This window comes from Phoenix dactylifera, chromosome 2 (assembly GCF_051530095.1).
Source record: "Phoenix dactylifera cultivar Ajwa chromosome 2, Ajwa_hap1_PhDact_Kaust_v1.1, whole genome shotgun sequence".
NCBI classification, from domain to species: domain Eukaryota; kingdom Viridiplantae; phylum Streptophyta; class Magnoliopsida; order Arecales; family Arecaceae; genus Phoenix; species Phoenix dactylifera.
The window spans coordinates 46,287,540-46,302,441 of NC_143191.1; the positions used below are offsets into that span (position 1 = coordinate 46,287,540).

The 14,902-nt window shown below is 41.5% G+C and overlaps 1 protein-coding gene across 1 annotated transcript; it reads left to right on the top strand.

Moving 5' to 3' along the window:
• The first annotated feature begins 9,956 nt into the window (after positions 1 to 9,956).
• On the top strand, positions 9,957 to 14,388 carry LOC103699317 (protein SUPPRESSOR OF MAX2 1-like). Its single transcript, XM_008781350.6, has 3 exons — positions 9,957 to 11,650; positions 12,154 to 12,427; positions 12,513 to 14,388. The coding sequence occupies exons 1-3, from the start codon at positions 10,404 to 10,406 to the stop codon at positions 14,145 to 14,147; spliced, it is 3,156 nt and encodes a 1,051-aa protein (XP_008779572.4). The 5' UTR covers positions 9,957 to 10,403; the 3' UTR covers positions 14,148 to 14,388.
• Positions 14,389 to 14,902: the final 514 nt, after the last annotated feature.

The following is a 14,902-nucleotide window of genomic DNA, read 5'->3' on the forward strand; positions in this document are numbered from 1 at the left end:
TTCAAGCCCCCTTCAGCCCTTCTCACAATAGATTGTGCATGTTGCTTAAAGCTTGGCCTTGATTTGTGCATGATGATTATAGGGTTTGTGGTGGTGGAGGTGGTTACTTATAATAGTGAAAAGCCTTGAGGGACCCTCATGTCTAATGATATCCAATCAACTAGGCATGTTGCACCTCAAGTCAAGCCCATGCATATAATTTGTTCCATTGCTTTGCTTTCCTGCTTTCTCAACAATCTCATAATCCTTGTTGAGAATTCCTCCAATTGTGTCCACCAGGCATTGGTCCTGCTCATTCAATCATCAGCTACCATGAGGATGGCAAAGAGAGATAGGACAAGAAGGTTAAGGGGATAAATGATGGTTAGAGATGTGTGGTCCTTCAAGGATCACTAAAGGTGGTGGGAGTTGGAATGGTGAGGTCAGTCATGGCTTTTGGGATGGGAAAGGAATCACTAAAATATGATGGTTTGGATATGGTTTGGTAGAGGAGGACAAGGGAAAGAGAATTCTCAAGGGAAGTTCCCATCCCCCCCCTTCAAAGCAACGACTGCAACTACTACTTTTGTAAAGGGAGGCCTACATGAGCTTTTTCTCTATGGCTCTAGTTGTGGATGCCTTCTTATCTTTTGAATTCAAGAACTTATAGTGGGAGTACGCTGCGTCTATTCTTAATCATGATCTCTATACGATTTTTGAGCGTTTGGCATTCTTGTTCATAGAATTTTACAATCATTCTTAGTTAAAACTAGTCCCTTTGTATCTCAAGCTATTAGCCGCATAGTATCTGATTAGCCCTAGAATAATCATGCTCTTCACTATATCTTTTTTATTCCAGATGATGTTGCCCAGAAAAATATTTTAAGTAGTCATAGTTCAGCCAATAATCAGAGCTCTCTCAGTGCCAACAGATATATTTCCTTCGGCTTGCTGGCCATGTCCACTGAAAGCAAAGTTGATTAACTAAAAATCATAACTTTGACGGCCCTACTAACTAATTAATAGAAGTGCCAGTCGACATTAGTAACCTAGTATAGATGGCATGATGCTTTTGATTACTATATATTTATCAATTATAAACACCATGACTTTGTAAAAAGATGTAGGTATAGCTGGTTAGTACGTATCAGCACTTTTTTTAAGGAATCAATAGGCACAATGTGCCTAAGGAATTTTTTTGAGGGCCTATTTGGTTACCTACGACTTGGTGTAAGTGAACCCCAGCTGAAGGAGTTAGCCAAAATCATGCTTTTGGTGTAGTTGTTGTGGGGCCCATGTAAGTGGTAATAGATTTATGGTTGAGTTATAAGGTTTGCTTCCACCTCTTGAGCTTTAGTTCATCTCTCCTCTCCTCCCCACCTTTCCTCTCACCTTCTCATTCCTTTCTCAAACCCATCCATCATTTCTTCTCAGTCAATGTTTGCTCCTGCTCCTTTGCCTTTGCATACCTATTTAGTTTTATGATATCTTACTCCTTTGTTTTAAGGCTAAGACCCTAAACCCTACCCTAAAAGCTGGGTTCTAAACCCTAATGATGCCCTCATCTCACGCACCAAGGCCTTGTTCCTTTAATTTGGAGCTTTCAAGGTATTCGACCTCAAGGTCACCTCTGATCTACTCTAGATCTACCTCGATTACTATACTCTAACCCCAGCACTACTGTTAAGAATCATTGCTAATTTTGTTCTACAAAAATTTTTATCCTTTAGTAATGATAAGTCATATCCTTATTTTTTAATAGTGATAAGTCACATCCTTATCCTTTAGTAGTGATAAGTCTTATCTTTTAGTAGGTGTTGAATTTGAGTAGGAATCAAATATTCTCTTCTATTTAAGGGGACTGTTGGTGTCTCATTTGCTATGGCTTGAGAAAAGGAGAGTGGCGTGAGAAAAGAGAGATAAAAAGAGAGTGGGAGTTGTCCTTCATGGTGAGAAGTGAGCGAGAACTTTTTTATGTGGCTCATTTTTTTAATAAAGTATTTTTTCTCTCTCCTAATTATTTTTCTTCTAGCATATCTTTTCTGCTATTTATTTGGTGTTTATTCTAGATCTTAGATCGGCGCGGTCAATCTACTTCGCATAATATGACGTTCTATATGGTATCAGAGTCATAGGCTTTGAGATTGGTTATTCGTATGTTCGTAGCTCGGCATGGTGAAGAGCTTCTAGTAATTCGCTATGCAGCGGTGCAAGCGTGTGAACTCCTATTTGGTGATTTCAGAGATATATCATTATGGCTGAAGCTACTATCATCTCTAGCAATTGGATAAAAAAGTTGAACAATACCTATTATCCGATTTGGAAGGCTATTGTCAAGTCTCATTTGATAGAATAAGATTTATGGGATATCTTGGATAAGTCAAAGATTATGCCAACAGATATTCTCAACAATGAGGTTGCAAGAAGAAAGTAGAATCTAAAATCAAAAAAGGTGTTATAGATTATTCAAGTTTCAGTTGATACAAAAAATTATCTCCATATTTAAGATATACAAAAGCCAAAAAAAGTGTGGGATATTCTTGCGGCCTTCCATTTAAATTCAAGCAAGGTGAGACATCTTTAAAAAAAGATTACCTGAAGAGTGAATTTTGGTTCCAGGCTTTCCTAGAAATTCAGAAGAAGATCATAATTGGTTTAAAGATGAAGATTTGAATAAGAGAGAGCTTGATCAATTAGAGTCTGGTTCAAGTTCGGAAGACTCAAAGTATGACAAAATTGATCAGCACAAAAATCAACCAGATCAAGAAGAAAATATGGAATAGAAAGAGCTTGATCAGGTAGATATTATATCAAGTTTAAAAAGAGATTATGAATGAAGAACCAGTTGTTTCTGAAATTGCTTAGAAAGAGTCAAAGGATGAAGAACCAGTTGCTTCTGAAATTGCTTAGAAAGAGTCAAAGGATACTACAGCTTATCTATCTATAGAGATCTATGCTAAGAAATCAAATAATGCAAAAGAGTCTTGTGTCGAAGCTATCCAAGATATGTGCATTTCTTATAGAGATTTAGTTAGCCATGAGGTTGAAAAGCTAACTAATTTTGAATAGTTTTAATAATAAAGCAGGAAGAAGATATGCTTGATGGAGTGATTCATGTTATGCCTCGACAAGTTTTTAGTATAGTAATTGATTTTGAAGCTGCTCCAAAGTTCGAGCTATTAGAAGACTATGCATAGATTTGATTTTATATGTAGGAGTAATTTATACGTAGATACTTAAAACTGCCCAAGTGGAGGTAATGGTAGATGCTTACATTGATTGCAAATAGTAATTTGATGTTCATTAGTATAAGTTAGACGTTCTATGAAATCTCGATATAGTAATCATGGAGTTTATGCCCATGAGACATGTTGAAAGACACCATTGATTTCAACATATGCATCGAAAAAGACAAACCGGCCAAGGAGTTTTACGATTCAATTATTGGTTTGACAAGTTATTACATATTATTATTACTGCAGCAATATTGGCAATGACTGCTGTCGCGTTTCACAACATTGATAAGTTCAACGTTGTCAGCATGGACTTTGCAAGGAGGGGGACGACATTGATAAGTTCAATGTTGTCAATATGGACTTCCTAATAAGGAGAAGTATTGAGAATCATTGCTAGTGTTATTCTATTAGATTTCTTATTCTTTAGTAGTGATAAGTCTTATCATTATTCTTTAGTAGTAATAAATCTTATTCTTATCCTTTAGTAGTGACAGGTCTTATCCTTATCCTTTAGTAGTGATAAGTCATATCTTTTAGTGGGTATTGAATTTGAGTATGAATCAAATATTCCACTCTATTTAAAAGGACCTTTGGTGTCACCTTTGGTTTGGCTTCAGAAAGGAAGAGTGGCTTGAGAAAAGGAGAGGGATGTGAGAAAAGAGAGAAAATGAGAGAGTGAGAGTTGTTCTTCTTGGTGAGGAGTGAGAGAGAGCTTTTTCGTGTGGCTCATTCTTTTTTGTTATTTGTTTGGTTTTTGTGCTAGATTTTGGGCCGACATGGTCGATCTATTCTACATAGCGTGCTATTCTACAACTACTAGCTAATATATTTGTGTACCCTAACCCTAACTTCATGAACTAAGCCACATGACTCTAATAGATTTCTATATCTCAACTACTTAATCCTTGGCTGATCAATGTATATTCAGTTAATATTACAATGACTTGTCAATCAGCTAAATGGTTAATAATTTAATGAAAACAAGAAAATTAGATAAATGGTAGAATGCAAGGAGATTGGGCTAGGGAATAATAATAAAATCTCTTTCTTTCTCTCTCTCAAGGCTCTGTAATTATAAGTATTATGAGATTTCTATTGATCATGTATCATAAATATTATCATTTTTTTAATTATCACTATGTATTCTTGACACTATATTCACACTTGAGGAGAAAAGATAGAACAGATGTAAATGCTGGTGTTTTTCTTAACATAATGTTATGCTATTTGTTGCAACAATTGGTGCCATTTGTAACATTTTGATTACTTACCAGCTCTATTAACTTTTATATTATTTTTATTTTTTATTTTTAGTGAAACCTCTCTACTAATTCTAAACAAGTAAAGTGGGGAGATGAATAGATTGTTGTGATCTCCTATTTTTATGTTTGCACTTTTCCTATTTCTCTTTGTTTAATGGTAAAAAGCAAGTAGGATGTATTTAGACAGAAGTTTCTCTCAAAGCCTTAAGAGATAAAGAGATGAAGAGTTAATAGCAACAAACATGGTGGGGTGCAATTCTATCCCTTAGGGTTTTATCATCATGGTGGCAAGTCATGCTTGTAAATAATGTTATGCTATTTATTGCAACAATTGGTGTTATTTGTAACATTTTGATTACTTACCAGCTCTATTAACTTTTATCTTATTTATAATTTTTTTTTATTATTAGCGAAACCTCTCTACTAATTCTAAACAAGAGAGAAGATGCATAGATTGTTGTGATCTCTTATATCAAATATATTTTTTAATCAAATATGGAAGTTAATAAATAGACTCCTATTTTTATGTTTGCACTTTTCCTATTTCTCTTTGTTTAATAGTATAGTAAAAAGCAAGTATGATGTATTTAGACAGAAGTTTCTCTCAAAGCCTTAAGAGATAAAGAAATGAAGAGTTGGTAACAACAAAGATGGTGAGGTGCATGTAATTCCATTAGGGTTTTGTCATCGTGCTGGCAAGTCATGCTTGTAAGTACATGGAATCATTACTTTAAATATAGAAGAATTATTTTTACTTTTTTTCATTCCTCTTTTTGGACATTTTGTTCAATTTGTACGACGAGCAAGGCAACTCCAAAAAAGTGTATCATGAACCAATATTATATTAGCATGTCAGAAATGTAGAAATTAAAAAAAAAAGGTTTTATGTTCTATGCTGGCTAAAGTTTCTTTTAATTAAAAAAAGAATCCCACTTCTAAGTTCTAATTATGCTATATTCCAATACCTTAGTGTTTATAGTATAAAGACAATAACTTCTTGTAGGCTAATTACCAATTGTATACAGTCCAAAGATGCTATGAAGAAATGGTGACTCCCAATATGGTGACCCAAGACTGGTTCCAATTGGTGATAATAGACAGACCATATCACAATATAAAAATGGTCCAAGTCAGGAATATAATTCACACAAAATACTTTGTGTGTCGAGAAGAAACTTTCTCTCCTTTACCATGTAGGCTATGTATCGGTAATATACTCCAATGGAATTTATAGGATCAAATTATCATTTGTGGCTAATATTTTGTTGGATTTTGCAAACAGGCAATAGCCCAGTGTCCAATGTTTCTCCCATTGAGAAGAGGTTTTGCATTCAAATTCTGGACGATGCTTTTCTAAAATATTTCTCATGGATAATTCTTTCATATTGTTTCCTTGAAATAATTGATGTTTCTATTTGCCAATGAATTTTATCTTACATTAATAATTTGCAGGTAAACAAGCCGAATTAATCTTTCATTAAAAGAAAATAAAGCTAATCAAACAACACTTGATATTGGGAATGAAGCTAAATTGATTATTCTATGAGAAATATTAGGGAGCATTAATAGATAGCTCTAAAGTGCTCAGTCTCTATATAAGCTTACGGAAGCAACTACTTTTTATTTTCTTAAAAATTAGCAAAAAAACATATATCCTTTTTTATCTAATAATATTAATAAGTACGACTCATATTTTGAGGTGTTAGAACTTCAATAAAAAAAATAAAGAAAAGGAGAAAGAAGGTGATTAGCACAAAAAAACATGTTCCCTGTTGTATGGCAAGCCACTTTGCCACTTATTGTCTTAGCCTACTTGATGAGGAAAAACCCATGCAAGTCCACTGTACCTTGACAAATTATATTCCTCCATAAATGTGAAAATTAATATAGAATGGGAAATATTGATAGACGGACTTTATAGGACTCTCTTATTCAAACCAATAAGCTTTGCAATAGTTATTCATTTCCATCAATAATTCAACAAAATATCTTCTTTTTATATTTTTGCAAATAAATATCAAAGTTTAATTTATGGCATTTGTAATGATGCTATGTATATATGGACTCGCACATATGCAGTTATAAGTGACCTGGTCACTCTTAGTGTTATGTGATGCTGCAAACTATTCTTGAGGAACTAAATCGAGTAATTATGTTGAAGAGTTGGTATTGACATATTCTGCTTTAGCATTCTCAAAGTATCATAAAATAATTTATCTTTTAAAAATTTTAGAAAAATATCACATATCTTTTATTCAGTATTTCGCATAAATGTTATTTAGTACTTTTGAGGGATTAACAAGAAAAAAAGGAAACATACCCTATACCACTCATCCTACGGTCTCTAGGTAGTCATATATAAGACTACACATGATTACCTCACTACAAAAAAAGCGATTTTTTTGGCATTTTTTACATCCTTTACCGATGCTTATAAGCGTCGGCAAAGATCCGCCCGACCCTATATAAAGCGTTGCCGAAGCGTCGGCGATTTCTAGGTGGAAAAATTTTTTTCCAATGCTTTTAAAAAACGTTGTAAAAGGTCGGTTTTTAGCGACGCTTTCTAGCAACGCTTAAAAGCATCACTAAAAGCCTCAAAGCCGACGCTTATAAGTGACGGCTTTAGCCTTAAACTTTTTTTAAAAAAATTATTTTCTATGATTTAGGACAAGAGGGAAGAGGGAAGAGGGACATCCACATCTACATTAGCGGAATATAAAATTTCTACTGTTCAACAACCCATCAATCATTTGATCGATGAATGCATCCACGAGCTTCAGATTTTATATCTTGATGCATACCCACCCATGATCAAAACTCAAGAACTAGAAGGAAAAATTAAAGAATCAGAACATACTTGGTAATGAACCGGGAGAAGGGATGGAAGCCACGAAACTCAACCTCTCCTTGTGGGTAACCTTTGGCCGGCTCAGCCTCCACTTTCTTGCCCTCCCAACGTCGTCTTTCGGAGGACCCAACTCCCTCTGCTCTCTTATGATCTCCTTCTGTAGCCGCCTCCAAGCCCTTCGATCATTCCTCGGGGACGCAGTGGAAGCAGTAGCCCTGCTCTTTCCTTTCTTGCGATGGGCCACGGCCTGATCCAATTTCTCCTCTGCCACGAGCCGCAGCCTGGGCCTCCGATGAGGGGAGGGTCAGAGGAGGAGGAGTTCTTGGAGGGAGATGGGGCTGCAAGGGTGGATGGAGAGGTGAGAAGGAGATGAAACTTACGAGATGGGCAGGGCCTTGAAACTCACGAACTCTGCCTCCATCTGCCTGCATCCATGGTCGCTCATCTCGTCGGACCATAGTCCGCCCGCCGCCACCGCCACCGCCGTATCCTCAGCTCGGAGGGATAGAACACCTTTCCCGAAGGCACGGGGTTATCCTCGAAGCTCGAAGGGGGAGGGGGATCCGAAGCTCGGTGGGGGCTTTGGGGGGAAAGGGGTAGCCAAGTTGGATCGAAGAGGAAAGAGGAGGGATGGGGTGGGCTGGGATGATGGCGGCTGGGTGAAAGGGTTGGGCTTTGTTCTCCGCGTGCGAGAGAGAGAGAGAAAGGCAGGGGGATTAGGGAGGAAAAAGGCAGAGGATTGGCTTTATTCCCTTTTTTTTTTCTCTATTATGCTTTAAAGTGTCGTCTAATTTGAATTTCATCCGACATTATAAAAAAGCACCGACCAATTTTATCACCGCTTCGAAATTTGGTGGAAAAGAATCAGACAAGTTCATTTTGATGTAGTGCCTCCACCTGGACTTGTGGAATCTTATCCCTTTCTAAATGCAAAACGACCTGTATTTTTTTTGGGTTGAAGCCATCATTCTTTGCAATGGCAATAAATGCATTTCCATAAATAATTTAACAAAGCCGTATTTCAATTTAGATATTTTAAATGTATATCAAATTTTAATTTAGAGCATTTGTAATGTTATTTGGACTTCAAGATATGCAACTGTATGTGATCCTTCGTAGCATCTTGATGATGTGAACTACTCTACAGCATACCATATTGAGTAGGTGTGGCATTAACTTTTTTTATTCTTTGTAACAAGGTGTCCTACCAACTTGTTGGAGCATTTATCAGAGTATTACTGGACCCTTTTTTTTTTTGAAAGAATTGAGACAATATCACTTATCTTTTATCTACTATGAAATATAACTTGGTATTTCCAAGGCACCATTCCGTTGCATTTGAAATTTTCTGCCACTTGCCCTGCTCCCTCTAGGTAGTGATTCATGCAAATCTAGGTGTCATCCCTTCTTGGGGCCACTTGCGGAATCCTATCTATCTATGCAATGCAAATGGTAGATATTGGTCGGGGAACTTTACAGGAGTTGTCATATTCGAATCCACCCGTACTCTTTGCTAATAGCAAAACAACTAATCAAGCGGTTCCATCCAAAATCCAAATTAAAAGATCAAATGTATACTCAACAATACCATTTGAGCTTCAAGACATGCAATCTTCTATGGTGCCAGAAGGGTCAAATCAACTAGCCTAATTATGAGTCCAGCAACCATTTTCTCCTAGTTACCTTGCTCATAGGAAATGTCATCATCCATCCTAATTAATAGCTATTACAGCAGCTAATTAAGTTGTTAGGTCTGGTTAGTAGATGACTAGAAAAGTGGAACTTTTCGCAGGGACAGAGTAAATAGGCCGAGGAAGAAGGGAAAGTGGTAATGAAGAAGGTGAGGGGTTTGTAGTAAAGAACAAAAGAGCCGGTTGAACTCGCTGCTGCCTTTACACACCACCCAACGGACTCGAGAGACGCGTAGGAGGGAGGAAAGACAGCAAAAAGCGGGCGGGCGTGCGCGTTATGGTGCTGTGGGACTGCGAATAATGATGCTGATGATTTCTTTCCCCTAGCTTTGTCTTTGGCCAACTTTAGTGAAAACTTGAAAGTACGAAAAAAATGTAACACATACAAATATATATATATATATATATATATATTAGATTTGAAATATAAAAAAAGGTACAGAGAAATGAGGCAGTAAAGTTAAACAATTTGTTGGACAAGAAAAGTTAATATAACAATAATATAGTATTGAAAACTAGTAAAGTAATGATAAAAGCTAACCTCAGGAGAAGGCATCAGGAAAGAAAGGCAGATTGGAAGTGGGAAAAGGGCGATGTGGTGACGTTTTTTCAGGCAGCAAAAAGCAGATATTCGTAGTCAATTGTGGGTCAGCTTTGAGTGACTGATTGATAAGGTTGGGAGAGACTAACATTTTGGAAAAAAAGGCTAATTAATTTAATAAATAAGCGAAATTGAGAATTTATCTCTCAGATTAGATTTTTTTGAAAGTACGGTCTAAGAAAACAAGAGCAGTTAGCTAGAACTTGCTTTAAATAAGGTGTTCATAGAAAATATAAAAACTTATTTTTTAAAATATTAGAAGGTTTTAAATAAAACTCTTGGCAGGGTAAACCGAGGCGGAGAAATGGGAGAACGCCTTGCTATCTCATAAATAGCCAAGCAGATATTCTTGCATCTCTCTTTCCACAGCCTAATTCCTTCCTCCCTCTCCTTTTCTCACCAGCTCACGATCAAACCATCCCAACCCCACTCCCCTCTCTCTGCCCACAAATCCCCACCGAAACTCTCCAAAACGAAGGAGGAAAAAAAAAAAATCAAAAGAAAAAACGCGTTTCTTGTTCTTCTTCCTGTGGACGCCCACTCTCCTACCCTCCTCTCTATTTCCTCCTCTTCGAATAACGGAAACAAAGAAAAGAAAACCCCCAGCAAAATGAATGAATGAATCCTTCCATATCTTTCACCAGCTTTCTTTCTCTACAGCCTTAAAATCTAATATATATATATATATATATATATATATATATATATATATATATATATATATATATATATATGTATTTAGTTTTCCTTCTTTGAAGAAGTAGAGAGAGAGAAGTAGAAAGAAAGATGAGGGCGGGGCTGGCGACGATCCAGCAGACGCTGACGACGGAGGCGGCGGCGGTGCTCAACCGGGCCATCGCGGAGGCGTCCCGGCGGAGGCACGGCCAGACGACGCCGCTGCATGTCGCCGCCACCCTCCTGGCTGCCCCCTCTGGGCTCCTCCGCCAGGCCTGCGCCCGCTCCCACCCGCTCTCCTCCCACCCGCTACAGTGCCGCGCCCTCGAGCTCTGCTTCTCCGTCGCCCTCGACCGCCTCCCAGCCTCCTCTGGCGCCGATCCCGTCCCGGACCCGCCGCTCTCCAATGCCCTCATGGCCGCCCTCAAGCGCGCCCAGGCCCACCAGCGCCGCGGGTGCCCCGAGCAGCAGCAGCCTCCCCTCCTCGCCGTCAAGGTCGAGCTTGAGCAGCTCGTCGTCTCCATCCTCGACGATCCCTCCGTCAGCCGCGTCATGCGCGAGGCCAGCTTCTCCAGCCCCGCCGTCAAGGCTGCCATCGAGCAGTCCCTCGCCTCCCTGTCCCCCGTCGCCAATTTCCCTTCCTCCGCCGCTACCCCGGCCGGCCTTGGATTGAGTCCCGGCCCCCGCCCCCCCTCCCGGAACCTCTATGTCAGCCCCCGCCTCCAGCAGCAGCAGCAGCAGCCACAGAGGAGGGGGGAGGTGAAGAAGGTGCTGGAGATACTGACAAGAACCAACAAGCACAATCCGGTCCTCGTTGGGGACTCCGACCCGGATGCCGCGAAGAGAGAGGTTCTGCTGATGATCGAAAGGCGGGAACTCGGCAGCCATGCCCTGCCGGCTCTTCAGCTGGCCCAGGTCGTCACCTTGGAGAGGGAATTCTCCTCCTCGGATCGGTCCCTGATCCCCTCCAAGATCAGGGAATTGGGCGGCTTGGTCGAATCCCGGATCCAGGCTTCCGCCATTAATGGCGGGGGAGGTGTGATTCTTGATCTGGGGGACCTGAAATGGCTGGTGGAGGGCCCCGGTGGGTACGGGGAGTCAGTCAGCTCAGGCCCAATTCAGCTGCAGCAGCGGCAGGTCGTCTCGGAGATAGGCCGGGAGGTGGTGGCGGAGATGGGGAGGCTTCTGCAGAGGTTTGGAGAGGGTAGCAGTAATGGCGGACGGTTGTGGGTTGTCGGGACGGCGACTTGCGCAACATACCTGAGGTGCCAGGTCTACTTCCCCTCCATGGAGGTTGAATGGGACCTCCAGGCCGTGCCCGTCGCACCAAGATCGCCGCTTACCGGTTTGTTCCCGAGGTGTGAATCGCCTGCACTCGCTCCCTGTTTTGATCTTCTTCATTAGCCTTTAGTTCATGCATGGTTTTGGTTTTCATCTCTACTTTATTGCTGCTTGAAACGTAGCAGGATTTTTTGTCGAATGGATTCAGTTGCTAGCTGATGCTTTTTTGACTCAATCTAAAAGAAGGAACAAGAAATCCTATATAAGAGAAGGAAAAGGAAAATCAAAAACATATAGGGGCTTGCTTCATTGTCGGGACTTTTTGTTTTTTTGAAAAAAAAAAGAAGAAAGACGACCAGAATCAGTGCAGGTTCTTTCGAAATTTGCTCGTTGATATGAAGCTAATGGTATTAGGAAACAATTTACTGTTCATGGGTCAATTGTAGGATACAAATTTTCAGACTGCTTTGCTGCTCTGCTTCTCTTCCCCTGTTTTTTTGTTACTCATTTGATTCCAAGAGAAGCATGATGCTTACAAAGCTTAGCGGCACTGATCTATCGTTCAACTGTGACGTCTTAGATTTGGAGGCAATGGAATTCTAAGCAGCTCAGTCGAGTCTCTCTCGCCATTGAAGGGTTTCCAGCCCATGAGCCTGGAGCGCACCAATTCCTCCCACCAAATAAGCCTCTGCAAACTTTGCAGAGAGAATTACGAGCGTGAGCTCGCCAAGCTCGGAGCCAGTGAGGTCGAGAAGTCCTCAACTGAATCCAGACCAGAAAGCAGGCAGGCATTGCCTCATTGGTTGCAGCTTGGGACACCCAGCTGCACAAAGCCGACATCAGACCAGCCTCAGGTTTTCATGCATTGCCACACTCTAATCCATGTTTATGAATCGCATCTCCTAAAATATTTCTAAAGCTGCAGTTTTTTATCTACAGACCAGGGCGCAAGAGCTCAGGTGGAAGCAGAGGACAGAAGAATTGCTGAATAAATGGCGGATGACATGCGTCCGCCTCCACCGGAACTCCCACCCGCCGGCCGCCTCCTCCGAGAAGCCTTTGGCTCCCACTTTTCCATTGCTAAGCGCAAATACCCCTAGTGTTCGTCCCCAACAAACTTTCCAGACAGGATCAACGCTTTCTCCTCGAAGCATCGCCCCCGTTCAGATGAGCCGCGATCACGGCCTTCAGATAAACTCATCGTCGGAGCGCCCTATGAGCCCGCCCGGCAGCCCGGTGAAGACTGACCTAGTTCTCGGGCAGTCGAAGGCTCTCGGTAACTCATTGGAGAAAACTCATAGAGAGCGTGTCAAAGGCTTCCCAGGGTGCATGCAGGGTCCGATCCCCGACCAACCGAGAGATAAAACAGTAGGCAATTCCGAGACCGATTCTCTCAAGAGGCTCTTCAAGGGCCTAATGGAGAGTACTGAATGGCAGCCTGAGGCGGCCTCTTCAGTCGCCAGTACTGTGATGCAGTGCAGGTCTGGCAATGGAAAACGGCGTGGCCTTGGACCCAAGGCCGATACATGGCTACTGTTTCTCGGCCCTGACAAGGTTGGGAAGAGGAAGATGGCTTATGCCCTGTCCGAACTATTATATGGCACCGGACCGATCACCATTGGTCTCGGCAGCCCACGAACTGAAGGCGGTGATGGAGAATCCAACGCGAAACTCCGAGGTAAGACAGCGCCGGACCGGCTCGCTGAAGCCATCCAGCGGAATCCATTCGCCGTCTTTGTGCTCGAGGACATCGACTATGCTGATACACTGGCTCGGGGAACCATCCAGAGAGCAATTGAAAGAGGCCGGCTCCCGGACTCCTACGGCCGGGAGGTCAGTTTGGGTGGTGGGATCTTTCTCCTCACCTCCAATTGGTTGCCCGAAGAACTCAAGAGGTCGCAGGATTTCCTTCTCCGGTGCGAGGAGAAGGTATTGGACTCGGTAAATTCAGGACGGCAACTGGAGTTCTCCCCAGGGGAGAAGACCGGAAAGCGTCGAGCGGATTGGTCGCTGAAGGATGAGCGGAACACCAAAGCGAGGAAGGAGTCTGCTGGACTTGTCCTGTCGCTCGACTTGAACTTGGGCGTTGGCATTGATGATGATGCTTGTGAGGGCTCCCGGAACTCTAGCGACCTCACGGTGGAGCATGAGAACGAGGCAGAACGGCTGGCCGTCAGGTGTTCGACGCCATCAAATGCCACAGAGCTGATGGAATTGGTCGACAATGCCATCGTGTTCAAGCCTGTTGACTTCAGCCCAATGAGGAGGAGGATCTCAGAATCTATCACCAAAAAATTCAGGGAGATCATGGGCGATGGGCGATCCATGCAGGTCGATGAAGACGCGCTCGATCAGTTGGTCGGCGGAGTTTGGCTTGGCGGAGCCACCACCGCTGCATTCGAGGAGTGGGCGGAGAGGGTGTTGGTTCCCAGCATTCAACAATTGAAGAACAGTTCGAACGACGGAGCTACCGTGCGGTTATCGTCGGTGAAGACTGGTGCTCGAATGCAGAGGGGTAATGCTGCCGGAGATTTGCTACCGAGCTCAGTGATGGTCAATGTAGATGGGCTGTAGAGGGCATGATTGAGGCACAAAAGTTTGTCAGGGAGCGATTTGTAAATATATGAGGGTAGAAATCCGAGTGCTAACCAGCGATAGGTTGGGAAGGGGAAATTTTAAGTCATATAGTTTAAAATAAGAATATAGATTAGAGGAAACTTATTTTTATGTGCATTATTTATTTTAAACATCACTGGTCCAATGTTATAGTGATTTGTGCTGATGGTTAATAATAAAATGGAACGACTTTTAACTATACCCGTGTCTCATGCACTTTGGATACAGAGGGATCCTCCTGTCTGACACGTAGGTATTTACGTGGATGTAAGTAGAGTAAAGCTGGTGCAAGATCCCATGCTGGGTTGTTGGATTATTTAGAGAACATCTCTCTCTTTCTCTCTCTCTATTCGTGGTACTTTGATTGGGATATGAATAGTTCCTCAAGGAAATTTTTGATTGATTAGATGGTTGGGATCAATCAATCATGAAAACTGTCGTCATGTGCCCTCAACAGTATTAATGGTGACATCCTAACCAAATGGATACTCTTGTTATGGATTGATTAGTAGAGCCTTGGAGCTAATTATTCCCATTTGGGCCCATCAAAATATTCTTTGACGTCCGTGCTTCTAACTCATTTTAAAACCCCAACCATCTCTCTCTCTCTCTCTCTCTCCTCCTCCTCCTCCTCTTCTTCTTCTTCTTTTCTTTTCTTTTCTTTTTTTTTTCTTTCTTTTTTATAAAAGCGGCAATTTATATAACTTTAATGT